Source organism: Myxocyprinus asiaticus, chromosome 36, assembly GCF_019703515.2.
Source record: "Myxocyprinus asiaticus isolate MX2 ecotype Aquarium Trade chromosome 36, UBuf_Myxa_2, whole genome shotgun sequence".
Taxonomy (NCBI): domain Eukaryota; kingdom Metazoa; phylum Chordata; class Actinopteri; order Cypriniformes; family Catostomidae; genus Myxocyprinus; species Myxocyprinus asiaticus.
In genome coordinates this window covers 32,029,857-32,045,009 of record NC_059379.1, presented here as the reverse complement: position 1 = coordinate 32,045,009, position 15,153 = coordinate 32,029,857, and the positions used below count along the sequence as shown (strand labels likewise).

Sequence of the window (15,153 nt, the reverse complement as noted above, 5' to 3'; positions counted from 1 at the left end):
ATATTAGTAATATACAAGTATTAATAATGAGCTTATTTCAAATAAAAATTTGAGGGGAAAAGGTGGTTGATGGTCATGAAAATAATGTAAAAAAAAAATCTTTCTTTGTACTTTGGGGTAAATTTGACACAAACACATTGTCGTTTCTAGCTATAAATGATATAAGCGGCCACTTAGGGCTCCGAGCCACCAGGGGGCCCTCAAAGCAAGATTGTCTTTTACATTTTTAATTTTATTTATTATTTTTTAAATATACCAAAAGCTGAAAGTAAGGCTAAGGCAGCTGTGAAGGCTCAATAAGTTATAGGGGGCCCTCTTGTGGGCCGAGAGGGAAAGGAGAATGTAACTGCAAGGAGAGAGTTGTAGCTAGATGTCACAGGCACACGCACGCGCAAAGGGTTTTCAGCTTCATAAAGCATACCTACAATTTGGGAGCAGAAAAAAAAGAAAAAGGAAGAGGATAAGAAACACAGCCAGATCACTTGTAAGAAATAAATGTAAGCCAGCTACCTGGCTAGATGGTGTTTGTTCATTGTCATGCATTAAATTGCAATAATTTGTAAGCTAACATTTTGCAGTTGTGTCCTATTTTACAAAGGTACATGTTTCCAGACATTTCTGCTAGCTATAGCTAAGGTGCAGATATTGGGCATAGTGTAGCTAACCAAGATTAGTTCACAGACTCGGTGCTATCTTCGTTTCAACTAGTAAGCTTGCTGATGGTAGTTGCAGCAGACAGTAAATGATTCAATCAACCAAATTTGTCTTGTCTCCATTATTTTCAGGTGCCATATTGAAATATTTAGATGTATCAAAGGCAGCTGGGGATTTAAGTACACAAATTCCTTGTAAATAGCCATTTTGTATGTAATCATCTACTTGGGCCTCCAAGTAGGATTTCGCTAAAGGCCCCCATATGCTCAGAAACAGCCCTGCCAGAACATGTTCATGACAGGTTTCTTGAGAATCTCTCTGATATGCCACAGCAACATTTGATTCCACTGAACACAATATGTTCATTCATCATGACAAAGCAGGCACATATTTCTTATAGGTTTTATTAGATCTAACAAATAAACAAACAAGTACCAGGAAACAAATAACCTTCCTTCCCACACTTCCTTCCTCAAAGTGTTCTGGGCTAAATCTAAGCTTATTGCATTATTCAATAAAATGATGGTTAAAAACACATGTAAAATCTATCACGAACAATGTGAGTAATGTCATTTAAGTGATCCTATTTGTGTAAAAAAAGAAAAAGTTAAAATAGCTTTTTACATTACTGTAAAAATGTAAACAGTTTATATGGCAGATTGTAATTGCATCAACAGTTTACTTTTTGACCTTTGTTGTTTCCTTATTATACCTCTTTAGTGACAATTCGGCAAGCACATAATGGCAGAGAATACATTATCAATAGCTTTTGTTTAAAAGGACAAAAAAAGAGGAAAAATGAAAAGTGCAGAACAGATGGTGATAACAGAAAAAGACACAAAGGGAAGTTTCTAGAGAGGCATTCATGTGGAATTATTATTATTTTACGTGCTAGGCTAGATCATGCATGTAGTTTCACAACAGGCTTGTGTTTGTGTGTGTAAGTTTCTGGATTCTGGTTAAATTCACATCCTAACTGCTCAGGTCAATCATCAAGTGCTCATAAATCTGTGTCTTCCCTTTAAAGCTAGAAGACAACAGGAACTCTCTGTAATCAATTGACACTATCGAGAATGCCCTCGGTGCCTGGACGTTGAGCTCCTGGAAGTGCACAAACTGGCTCTTCTTGGTGTCCCACTGATAGACCTGGGTTAGCGAGTAGTCGCTGCCTAGGATGGCGTATTGCCAGTTGCCAATGGAGACGGGCTGAAACACCATGGAACCCCGCGAGGGCATTGTCTGTATCTCTGTGAACATCGAGCCATCCCATTTCATCACCTTGGAGTCACCGATGAAGCGTGTCAGACAGATAAACAGCTCCCCCTTCACCTTGAAGTGTTTGACGGCGTAGACGTCCTCCATTTCTGGAATGTCCGTCCGGCGGTCAAACTGCTTGTGGCTCTTGCTCCACTGGTAGATAACAGGCCTCTGGGAGCTGCTAGACAAAATAAGGTGGGGTTTGCCGGCAATATCCAAGTACTCGATGTCAGTGTCCCGATACCAGGGATGGAGGGACTGGTGCGAGTAGAAGCCATTGCCGTTCCATTTGTACACGGTGGTTGAGCCGGCCTTCGAGCTGTCTGCTATCACGAAGAAAAACTCACCGTCCACGTTGAAAGTCTCGATGTCATTGGGCTTTCTGATTTTCAGAATGTCAATATCCTGGATTTTGATAAATTTGTTCGCAGAGCTGTCCCTTTTGTAAATGTGAGAGCCACCAAAAAGTTGAGCAACAATGATGAAAAGGTGGTTATCGATGACCATTGGCTTGCACACCACAGTGGAAGTGCCTGAAAAGAGAGAAAAATAAGGCTACAGAAATTATTTGATTGTAGAATACACCGTAATAATAGCAGTATATTGCTTTGGAATCTGTGGCTATGTCCACATTAATCTGGATAAATTTGAAAACAACATTTTCATTTTCGAAATGTTCTCCGTCCACACTGCCATTTTCAAATGTTTTCAAAAAGCTGCTCATCCACACTGAAATTTATGAAAACGCCCTCTGAGTCCCCTTACTCTGTACTCCACGTACAATCTAAAACGCAGTTATTCTGGTGTTCCATAGCTTTGATTTTTAATGGGAATGACAACGAGTCTGTGAGGGATAGACCTACAATTTCTTCAATGGCACGAATGGTATAAAGCTGTATAAAGGTCTTAGATCACATCTGATTTTCCACAACTCATGTTGTCTGGAGTACTTTGTGTACTGAATGTTCTTGGACAGATATTTTATCAATGTTTTGTCTACGGAATGATCCAAAAACACTTTAAAGTTCAGTGCGTTCCGCTGAAGAGACTGTAAATCAATCCCTAACAGCCTCGTTGTCATTCCCATTAAAAATCAAAGATGCCACTAGCATGAATAAGCTCTATGTCTCCAATTTCCCAGTCCACACTACAATGTGAAGATGGTGTTTTCATATTTATCCACTTGGCAGAGCTTTTTCGAAAAGCTCAGTTTGCTGTCAAAAACACAGTATCGGTGTCGATGGAAGGCCAAAACGTAGAGAAAAAGATGAGTTTTCAAACGAAAATGCATTAGTGTGGACGTAGCCTGTATCATCTGATAGCAGGAATGTTATTGTTTTTTTGTTAAAGCTGAAGTATATGACTGCTACACCACAAGCATCCCCAAATGGAATTGCAAAATTCATGACTTTTCAAACAGGTTTCCCGAACACACCCCACATCTGCCATTGGTCGAAAAAACCGTCGATAATCCTGCCCCAAACTCTTGCCATTGGTTGAGGTAATGTTGGGTTAGACTGGATTCTCAAACAAAGACACTCTTGCACTTTTTTTGGTAAATCAACCTTCAAATGGCTTACGCATCACCTTTAATATCACAAAGTCCCCTTTAAATGTGACTGTTCTATCAGTTTTTGTGGTTCTGCAGTTCTTGCACTTGGAGGTATGATTTGTATTGCTCACTCACTCTCTATGGTGTCATAGGCTCTGAACTCCATGTTGACATGGTCCCATTCCATAAAGCTGCATTTTCCAGAGAAGGGCTGGGCATATACAACATACTGATCATTCCCAAATGTAAAGGCCTCCACAGATATAGACTCAAATGTAAGGGTCGTCTTTAAAGCAAACTCTGCAACAAACAGGCAATGGTTAGTCGACATGGTGGTCATTCATTAGTACAAAGAGCCCATTAAATTTACTTTTTGTGGCTTTTAGTCCACGTTTGTTCATTCTGAGGCTAGTAACAGACTGATATATCAGCCAGGACAATTAATTAAATGATATTCAGCCATTTTGAGATTATCAGCAACTGAAATTGTGGTTCCACATTGTGTGAGTTCTTAAATTTTCAGACAGGTGTATATCCACATTTTTCCAATTTAATGCCCCATATAATGATGATGTACCCTCCCCCTAATTCCACTTGCCTCTGGCTAGCAAGTAGCAAATCATGGTTTACCATTGTTGGGTAGTAATTGACTACATGTAATCTGGATTAAGTAACCAGATTACAAAAATCAAGTACTTGTAATAAGATTACATTTCTTTTTTAAATGTGCCTACTCAGGGACTGACAAATAACAAATAGATTTGATTTCACGTTTTTTTTTTTTTTTTCTCCCTAATTTGGAATGCCCAATTCTCAATGTGCTTTTAAGTCCTTGTGGTCGCGTAGTGATTCACCTCAATCCGGATGGCAGAGGACGAATCCCAGTTGCCTCCGCGTCTGAGACGTCAACCCACACTTCTTATCACGTGGCTTGTTGAGTTTGATGCCACGGAGACATACCGCGTGTGGAGGCTTCACGCCATCTATCGCGGCATCCACGCTCAATTCACCACACGCCCCACCAAGAACAAACTACATTATAGCGACCATGAGGAGGTTACCCCATGTGACTCTACCCTCCCTAGCAACCGGGCCAATTTGGTTGCTTAGGAAGCCTGGCTGGAGTCACTCAGCATGCCCTGGGATTTAGAAATAGCGAACTAGCGAACTCCAGGGGTGGTAGCCAGCGTCGTTTACCACTGAGCTACCCAGACCCCCCTGATTTCATGTTTATTAATTTTTTATAAAACGAGTGCAAATTGGTACTTAAAGCTGAAAGTGTCATTTCTGCAGCACTTGCCCACCAAATGGAACTGCAAAAATAAATATAAAATTCATACAGCTTTCCGAATACACCCCTGCCTGCTTTTGATCGAACAAACAAATAGTCCCGCTGCCAACTCACGCCACTGGTTGAGTCAGTGTTGTTGTGTCAGCCTGAATGTGCCCCTCAAAACAAAACAAAATAACAAAGACATTTTTAAAGCACCACAGAGACACAGAGTTTATAGTTTTCGAGAAAATTTGCCTACAAATGGACTACAGTACTTATAGTTGTCAGCACATTGTATAGGAGGAAGTGTTTTAACACTGAAAAAGTTACACACCTCTGCTTTAATATGTGATTTTCATCAAAACCTGCAATAATTAATCCAAAGGTAATCCAAATATAACCAGATTAGATGGATAAAACCTAAAAAGTGTCATCTAAAAGATTACCTTACTGATTAAAATTGGAGTTGTGATTTGTAATCAGTACCAGATTACATTTCAGAGATATTCTACCCTGTCACAGTCTGGGCTAGACCATCCCTTCAGTCTGTCTTATCATGTGTTGGTGTGTGTGTCTTTGTTTCTCTCTCTCACTTGTGTTTTGCAGGTGCCAAGTGGAGAACGTCAGCTCTGTTGCCAGGACGACTGATTGTTTCTCCACCTAGCTCGTCACCAGCGGCACCTGCCTCCAATTACCAGCTGCTATTTATTCCTTTTTTGTACTGTTTTTGCTGGATTGTTTTGCTGTGTTGCAACTCTGTAAGTGTGTTCTGGTCTGTTTCCTTCTCCAGTTGGTCTAGTTTCTGTTTTGTCTTCTCCCTCGTGAGAGTTTTGATTTGTATTTTGTATTTTATTTGTTTATTTAAATAAAAGCCCTATTCTGCCTTCCTGCATTTGGGTCCTTCCTTCTCTCAGCACCATGTACTGTGACAGAAAAATCCAACCAATTCTGGACCCAGCAGAGGCACAATGGCATCTTCCTTTTTCCATCTCCCCTCACTGACTTTTAAATTCATCAGCACATGATTCAGCTCGTGCACCTTCGCAATGTCCGTCAGAGAGGAACTGATGTGAAGGACTTCGCATGTGGGTTTTTGATTGCAGTGGATGAGCTGGACTATGATGAGACGGATCTTAAAGAGGGTTATAACATCTGCCTCGTTCAACCTCTCAGTCAGGGGGAGATGGAGAAGCTGGGGCATTTGGGCTTTTGGGACTTTGTTGACCGCCTTTAAGAGTGCAGGGATTCTGCACTCCCATCCCAGGAGGGATTTCCCCAGGCAGACCATACCATCGCCCCACCCTCATAAAGCCCAATCCCCCCTATGACCCGTAAACGGAGGAGGAAGAACGTATCAGCTGCAGTCCCCATGCTCAAGACCGCTGCTGACCGCCAGGGGCGGAGGAGGCCGCTGATGACCACCAGGAGGTGGAGGAGGCTGCTGCTGACCACCAGGAGGTGGAGGAGGCCACTGCTGACCGGCAGGAGGTGGCGGCCATTCCCACTGCAGTGATTCCGACCGTCCAGAGGAGGAGGAGAAGGAAGCCGAGTAAGGCGTCTGTTCCCCAGTCACTGCCAGCATTTCCGGCCGTGGAGGTCGTTCCCCAGTCGCTGCCAGTGTTCCCGGCTATGGAGGCCATTCCCCAGTCGCTGCCAGCGTTCCCAGCCACACAGGCTGTTTCTCAGTCACTGCCAGCATTCCCGGCCACAGAGGTCGTTTTTTGGGTTCTCGTCTCTCTCTACATCTCACTGACAGAAAATACAGCCAGAATGGACCCAGCAGATGATATTTAATTGAGAACCGCTCTTACCCAGGAGGGAATGCTACTGGGACGACACACTGAACAACTGGATGCTTCCAAAAGAGCTTTGGAGGCCTTGACAACAAAGCTGTTGGATATCACGGCAAAAGTTCAACAACTCCACATTCTGACTGAGGCAGAGCAGTCTACCTCGGCCACACCACCACCCAGTTCAGTTTCCCCCCCTGCGCAGGAGCCCATCTAAATCCAGTAGCAGAGCAAAAAATAAGTCTTTATAAAGTCATAATCAGCCACTGTTCTTGTGAGCTGTGTGACAGTGAATAAAATGCACTGTTGTTGTAGCACCTCTTGTGTTTATTTCACCAGGAAACTGCTGCGAGTGTCAGGACTCTGGACTGATCTGGCTGCGCTCTGTGTGTTTGTGTGCTTGTCTTTGTTTTGTGTTTGGGCACAGGGCTTTTTTTAGGCAGAGCAGTCTACGAGTAGTCGCTACACCACCACCGGCCACACCACCACCCAGTTTAGTTTCCCCCCCTGCGCAGGAGCCCCATCTAAATCCACCAGCTACGTACAACATAGATCCTTAGAGTTATAGGTCATTTTTATCCCGATGTTCTTTGATTTTTTTCCTTTCAACTCTCCTCCTTCCCTTCTGTGATCACCCTCCAAACCGGTCGTTCTGGACATTCTCTGCAGAACTCAAGAAGGTGTTCGATCGCACCACACACGGTAGGGAAGCAACTCATTTGCTGATGGAATTATGGCAAGGAAACAACTCCGTTTCTGACTATTCCATAGAGTTTCGGATCCTTGCAGCTTCCAGCAGCTAAAACGAAAGAGCTCAATGGGATATTTTTCTTGGTGGATTATCAGAGACGATGAAGGATAAGATTTATTCCCTTGACTTGCCCGAGCTTCTTGATGATCTCGTCGATCTGGCAATCCGAGTCAACAATTGGCTCTCTCATTGTTGCCGCCTGCGAGTTCCATTTCCATCTATGGATGTTAGTTCCAGGGCATGTACATCTGCTTCCTCATTTCAACCACTGCCAGATACTGTTTCAGATCCTGAGCCCATGCAGCTGGTCCGAGCTTCTCTGTCTAAGAAGGAAAGGGAAAGGCATCACAGATTGGGCCTGTGTGTGTACCGTGGCGGGGCGTGTCACATCATGGCTGGGTGTCCAGTAAAAGCCAACGCTCACTAGTTACAAGGGGGCTACTGGTGAGCGGGACTTGTACATACCAGCTCCCTATGCTTCACACTGTTCTTCCAGCCATTATCCACTGGGATGCTGCTACTACCGCCAGGTGTCGGCACTCATTGATTTTGGAGCTGAGGGATATTTCCTGGATGCGGAGTTGGCAGCCAAGTGGGGTGTTCCGGTAGTTCCCATGGACCCTCCTATTGCCATTAGCACTCTCAGTGGCTCTCCTCTTAGCAAGATCTCCAAGGCTACGGTCCGGTGAGTCTGAGAATTTCAGGCAACCATGAGGAGATGATTGTGTTTTATCTGCTTCTGACTCCCTCCACCCCGGTGGTTTTGGGATACCCATGGCTGATGAAACACAATCCGCACATTAATTGGGCTGGCAACTCTGTTATTGCTTGGAGTACCTTTTGCTCCTCTTACTGTCTGGGATAGGCTCTGTCTCTTGTGCCTTCCTCTGTTTCTCTGTTTCAGGTGGAGCCAGTAGATCTGCCTGAAATTCCGGTGGTGTACCATGACCTTAGGACAGTCTTCAGCAGGTCCTGGGCCGTGTTTCTTCCTCCGCACCACCCCTACGACAGCCTCTGAGCGGGAGGCTATGGATCGGTACATCAGTGAGTTGCTGGCTGCTGGCCTCATCTGCTCTTCCTCTTCCCCGGCCAATGCGGGGTCCTTCTTCATGGGGAAGAAGGACGGTTCTTTGCACCCCTGTATCGATTACCGGGGGCAGAATGACATCACTTTCAAGAACAGGTAACCATTGCCTCTGATGTCTTCGGCCTCGAGTTGTTGCAGGGGATAACCGTCTTCACGAAGTTAGACCTTCGCAACGTGTACCATCTTGTGAGGATCAGGGAGGGGGATGAGTGGAAGATGAATTTTAATACACCCATGGGGCACTTCGAATACCTGGTGATGCCCTTCAGACTCACAAATGCCCCAGCCATCTTCCAAGCACTTGTCAATGACATGCTCCACAACATGGTTAGCAGGTTCATGTTTGTGTACTTGGATGATTTTCAGATGAACCACCAGTAGAAATTGGCAAACCCCAGAAACCACTGCAGGGCCTAGTCAATTGGGCTAATCAGCCGAGGAGAGGGATAAGTGCAACGGGATGTGGCAGTTCGAGAGAGAGCCAAACGCAGCTGCCTGATCCGGCACCCCAGTTTGTGGTGGAGGTCGATGTGTCAGATGTGGGCGTGGGTGCGGTCCTCTCCCAGCGCTCATCTAAGGATGGCAAGTTACACCCCTTTGCTTTTTTCGCACCGCCTGTCATCAGCGGAACTGAATTACGATGTCGGTGTTCGTGAGTTGCTTGCTGTCAAGCTCAACTTGGAGGCGTGGCCCACTGGCTGGAGGGATCTGAGCTACCATACTTGGTGTGGACTGATCACAAAAATGTAGAATATATCAAGGCAGCCAAGAGATTCAATTCTAGGCAGGCCTACTGGGCACTTTACCATGGCAATACTGTAATTATGATGGTGGTGGACAGGTTCTCAAAGGCGGCTCATTTTATCCCACTCCCAAAGCTCACTTCAGCCTGTGGAACGGTGGTCGCTGTCATGGACCATGTCTTTCAGATCCATGGTGTTCCATTGGGTGTGGTCTCCAATAGGGGCCCCCAGTTTGTCTCTAAATTCTGGAGGGAGTTTTGCAGGCAGCTGGAGGCTACGGTTAGTTTGTCATCTGGTTTCCATCCCCAGACCAATGGTCAGACAGAGTGAGCCAATCAAAGTCTAGAGGGGATACTTCGTTGCGTGGCTGTGGGTGGAGTACGGAATTGTCTACGGGTCTCTCCTCCTTTCAGTGCTGTGTCAGGTATCAACTGCCATTATTCCCTGACTGTGAACCTGACGTGGCGGTACCCTCAGCCCATGCTTTTATATCATGCTGCCGCCGGATGTGGAGACAGGCTAGTCAGCTTTGCTCATGGCTGGGAGGCTTATTAAGACTTGGGCGGATCGGCGCCAAACGGCACCTCCTAGGTACTTGGTCGGTCAGAAAGTCTGGCTCCTAGCAAAAGATATCGCACTCAAAGTCACGTCCCGTAAACTTGCACTCAGGTTTATTGGCCCTTTTCCCATTGATAAGTTGCTCAGTCCGGTGTCCGTCCGCCTTAAGCTTCCCCTGGCCCTGAGATGCATCCATCCGGGTTTTCATGTGTCCAAAGTCAAGCCTGTCTTCTGGTCTTTACTCCAGTAAATTGGTAGACATCAGGTAGCATGGCCGTGGGTACTAATATCTGCTTGACTGGGAGGGCTACGGTCCGGAGGAGAGGTGTTGGGTCCCGGCCCGGGACATTCTGAACCACTCTGTTATTTATGATTTCAATCAACGTTGCAGGTCAGTCCACCTTGGAGTGTCAGGTGACGCCCCTTTGGGGGGGGGGGGAACTGTCAGGACTCTGGACTGATCTGGCTGTGCTCTGTGTGTTTGTGTGCTTGTCTTTGTTTTGTGTTTGAGCACAGGGCTTTGTTTATGTTCATACTAGCCATGTGCACTCCCTACTCCTCTTACTCATTTATACTTACTACACCCTACTCATCTTCTGCTTTTTAGTGTGATTTGTGCCTCCTCTGTATTCCCTCAGACCCCGTGGATCGGCCAACATGCTTATTCTCCTTCCCGCACCTCTTCACACACGAGTTGGATTGTACGCGACTCAGTACTCATCTCCCTGGATGGTACCTCTCTTGTCTGTAAGTCCTCTGGTGGTTCTCAGCCTCATTACCTGTGTGTGTGTGTCCTCACTCATCCCTTCAAAATAGCAAGAGTCTTTTTTCTTTTCTGCCATTTTTCTTCTGCTGACGGATTAATAAAAACTCTGTTATTGTCATCAGCTTTTGGGTTCTCATCTCTCTCTACATCTCGCTGACAGTGAAAAATAGAAAGCGGCACATAAAAGTCAGTTTGCAGTTATAGTAACATTCATTCCATGAGACCAGGTTGTGTAAACTTAAGGCTATTGGCTATTTTTATTTTTCTTAAAGGGACAAGGCCTTCAATATGCCCGCCACAACTTCTTGTTTCAATGGGAAATACGTCAACACAGGAAAGAAAACCGTTTCATGAGGTCTTTAAGGTGAGCATGTAATTGTTCAGATGTGAATCCCTTTTACTGTAGGTACACTTACAAAATTGTACATAAAGCAGAATGCTTTTAAGATATTCTTGATCTTCCAGATTGAAACAACACTCAATTATTTCTTTTAAATAATATATTAGATTAAAAGAGAAATTTTCAACAGTCATGTAAAATCATTTTATTTCAATGCCAGAATCTTCTCCATCTTTGCAGATCAGTTTGCCTTTGTTTAATTACTAGGACAGTCCAGAGCAGAATTACCTGCTGTAATGCAGTCAAAAGACTGAGGCACTAGGTCGTTTATCTTCTTCCCTTGATAGGGTGGAGGCCCACTGCAGTGTAGCTGGTCCACTGTTGCATTGGTGCTATACATCCACTCCACCAGCCACTTCAGCTTACAGTCACAGCTGAACATATTTCCTCTGAGATCCCTGTACAAATTACTCTGTCCATATATACTGTACAGTACATTTATGCAAGAAATGTTGAAATTAAGAGGTGAAATACATACACTTTTGATAAAGCATCCATTCCTTTGAAAATATCTTTGGGCAATGTCTCAAGATTATTGTAGGCAAGACTCCTAACAAAGAGTCAAACAAAAAGTATTAGTAGCATAATGTCAGAATTAAAGATATAGAGGACAGACAGGGGCTGGTTGTCACTAGCCAAAAAAAAAAAAGGCCTATATCTCAGTAACTAGGTTTTGAGTCAAATGTCCAAGTATACAAATGCTTTTTTTTTTCTAAGAATGGTTTTGTTGGTATGTTAGTTTCAACAATACAATTTTTAATTTGAATCATTTTGACAAGACTTTAAGGTAACAATAGTCAAGGTGTCACTACAGAAATTGACTTTCATAAAAAAATCCTATTTTGAGAAATATTCAGCGGAGTCAAAAGTGTGACAGCTAGCCCTGGTCTCCTCTATTACATTGTGTACATTTCTGCTGCAATACATTAATTCATCTGTATTTAATAATTCATAAAACTCTGATGTACTCACAGGTGTATGAGAGATTTTAAACCTCTAAATGAATGGGGTGAAATCGACTTGATTTTGTTGTTTTCAATAAACCTGAAATGAAGCATTTGTTTTAGACTCTCTTGTATGACATCATTTTGAGTGATGATGGTAGTGTCAAAGAAAATAAATCAAATCAAACTCACAGATACTCCAGATGTGGCAGACCTTGGAAAGCATCTTCATCGATAAAGTCAAAAGAATTGGCTGTAAACAATCTGGCAGGTAGTGGAAAAAAAAAACATCAGTTTAGCATTTTGCATCTCTGAACATTATGCAATGTTACATTCATATACACAAAAACCTACAAAAAATAACTACCACAAGGTGACCACAAATATTTTTTTTTTACTCATACAACAAGAATTCAGTCAGACTTGACCCAACAGCCTAACTACATGTAAGGAAAATGTCTCCTCCAAAAGGAATTTAACAATCAATTGTAACCTGATCAAGAAAATATAACAATAGCGTTCTTGTTGGTCTCTTTGGATGCCTTTCTGATTTGAAAGACCCATTTATACCCAATCAGAGACTGGTATTTGTCACATAATTTTCTCAGTGTGCCAACATAAATCTTTTCCATGCATTCTCAGTTGCACGATATTGCGCAAATAGACCTATACAGTAACACTGGGTGCAAGACTGCTGTTGGTAATATTTTTCACAATAATGGCAAATGTGCATTTGTGTGAGTGTTTACATTTGTGTAGTAACTCATCTATTGCCTTCAAGCCTTTTTAATGTTAATTTCTAAGGTTTTATGTGTTGTAAACGTACGCTAAGTGTCTGAGTAATATTATAAAATGGATATGGTGCTATTTAAACTGAGATCTTCTCATTTGCTTATCACGAGGACAGGGCCATGTCCCTGACAGAGCAGCTGCATTGCATAATATTCACACCAATTTAAGGGCTTTGAGAAATTAGACACGGTGAAGAATGTCCCCAAAACGCCTGTCTCTGAAGGGGGCCAGGCTGTAATTGCTAAGAACAAACATTCGACCACTTAAAATGTTGATCACTTCGTCCTTATAAAGAATCCACAATACAAGAATGCACAACATTAATAGGAGCTCACAGAAGCTGCAGGGATGGTGTGTGGAGAAAGCTTCCTCCTGCAATCTCACTGAATCCGGACTTCACAAATGATCTGGAAATAAAAATGAGTATAAAGTACATGTGCACTGGATATAGGATTGCAAGATTATAATATACATACAGTCATCTTTATATGCTATTCTACCTCCAAATACATTCACCTTTATATAAAAAGATCATACAATAGCCTATATACAAAGACTTTTTATGCATTTACAAAGATTATACAAAATATACAAGTACTGATGTATGCATAAATTATTATATGCATATACAAATATAATGTAATACATTTAAAGACTTGTAAATACATTAATCTCTGCATGAATATACAAAGATTATACATAATGTTCAAAGACTTATAAATACAATTATCTCTATATGCTTATGCAAAGATTATGCAAAATATTCAAATACTTACATTAATGTTTGCATGCATATACAAAGATAATACATTATGTACATTAATGTTTACATGCATATACAAAGATTATATTCAAAGACTTATACATTAATCCTTATATGCATATACAAAGTCAATATATTCATAGACTTATACTGTATATACATTCATCTTTGCATGCATATACAAAGATTATACGTTCTACACATTAGCTAATATTTACAGGCATGTACTGTACAAAGACTACACAACATTCAGCTACAAAGATTCGTATCTACATACATAGATATGAGGGATGTCGTTTTGAATGTCTATTTCAATAACCTTCATCAGTAATTTGCTCACTAACTGTATATGAATGTAAACTCTGGCAGGACACTTACAGTGAGACGACATCAGGAGGAAAGCTGTGTGGCACAGATCGCACATTTTCACACAAGGCGTTATCTTTGGTACACGTGCATCCAGGGGGGCATTTGGGCTGTTTGCCTTTTTTGCTTTCCACTAACAACAATACGGCGGCAACCCAAAGCAGAAAAGTGTATCCTCTTATGCTTCTGTTCGCATATCCCATTCTGTCCTGGTGTATTCCTGAGTGCCGTGGAGTGCTTTAGTCTTTTGGGTGGTAATAAGTGGTGGTCTCGTCTGGTCGGCTCTCTTCAGTTGGGTCCGTGTTTATGAATGTCTGTGTCTCAATGTCTCAGGCGCACATCCAAGCGATTCGTTCTGCTACGATGCAAATATCCAACGGGGTGAAATGCCCTCTTAGCAACATTAAGATTGTGATAGTAAACCAAATGTATCGCTAAATAAGACAAAACAAAAAAAAAAAAAGTCAACAGTGATTCCTGAAATAAAAAATAAATTAAAAAAATACTCGGATCAAAATGTGAGATATTTTCCTTGGCGACGCGGATTTAAAGGATCAAACAATTCCTTCAGATCCTGGGAGAATCCCTCTTTTGCATCATTCTTTACCAGCAGCTGGTATCCAATGGTGTTATTACTGTGAATACGCATGAGCCCAAACCATGAATAAGTGATAGTGAGAATATTCATGAGGCTTTGGGGAGATGCACCTGCGCCCCTCTAACACAGGCAGACGGCGATGTTGTGCTGTTGTTTTTGATAAAGCATTTTTAATCAAACATGTTCTTTATTATTACGTTTATTACACTACTAATGAAATTATAATTGTACTATATTATAGGCTATAATATTATTTACATCAAATATTAATATTTTATTAATTATATAATGAAAATAAATATTATAATGTGCTACATAATATTTTGATATACTGTACCTATTGTATAACATTTATATTTAATGTTAAATACAAGATATTAATATAATAGTTTTAAAAGTATCAAACAAAAATATATCATAATAACCTACGCATCAACAGGAATAACAATAACAGTAATAATAATTATTACATTGTTGATTTTGTGTTGCTGTCACATCTTCATCATAAATACTTGTAAGTAATGAATTGCCTTTTATTTTATTTTCATCAGTCTTTATAGGAAGGCCCATAAGGATGTTTCTTTGTGGCATGTTGTATTGGTTTTTCCACTGTAAAGTTCCTTTCTTGTTCACTGGAACTCTTTCTGCAGTACTTTCATTTTGAGCATTTGTCAGAATAAAGAGCAGTTGTTCTACACTTGCAAAAATTATATAATTATATAAATTATGTAATATATAAACTTTGTATAATATATTTGTTACATGGGGGGTGTGGTCATGTGTCAGTCTGTGGGAGAGGGAGAGCGGTAAGGCTCGTCACCTGGGTCATAATTATCTCTAGCACCTGTCTCTCATTATA

General features: G+C 41.9%; 1 protein-coding gene across 1 annotated transcript; it reads right to left on the bottom strand.

Annotated features, from left to right (window-relative positions):
* Window positions 1-71: 71 nt before the first annotated feature.
* On the bottom strand, window positions 72-14,336 carry LOC127427390 (leucine-rich glioma-inactivated protein 1-like). Its single transcript, XM_051674983.1, has 8 exons — window positions 13,709-14,336; window positions 12,903-12,974; window positions 11,968-12,039; window positions 11,804-11,875; window positions 11,310-11,381; window positions 11,060-11,229; window positions 3,599-3,763; window positions 72-2,444 (listed from the first exon to the last, which is right to left on the bottom strand). Exons 1-8 carry the CDS (start codon window positions 13,897-13,899, stop codon window positions 1,627-1,629), a joined length of 1,632 nt encoding a protein of 543 aa, XP_051530943.1. The 5' UTR covers window positions 13,900-14,336; the 3' UTR covers window positions 72-1,626.
* Between the last annotated feature and the right edge of the window lie 817 nt (window positions 14,337-15,153).

Excerpts from the sequence above, each read along its gene's own strand:
- LOC127427390 (XM_051674983.1), bottom strand. The coding sequence starts at position 13,899 with ATGGGATATGCGAACAGAAGCATAAGAGGATACACTTTTCTGCTTTGG. Across the intron at positions 12,975-13,708 it reads CCTCCTGATGTCGTCTCACT|ATCATTTGTGAAGTCCGGAT; the intron begins GTAAGTGTCCTG and ends TTTTATTTCCAG. Across the intron at positions 11,382-11,803 it reads TTAAAATCTCTCATACACCT|GAGTCTTGCCTACAATAATC; the intron begins GTGAGTACATCA and ends ACTCTTTGTTAG.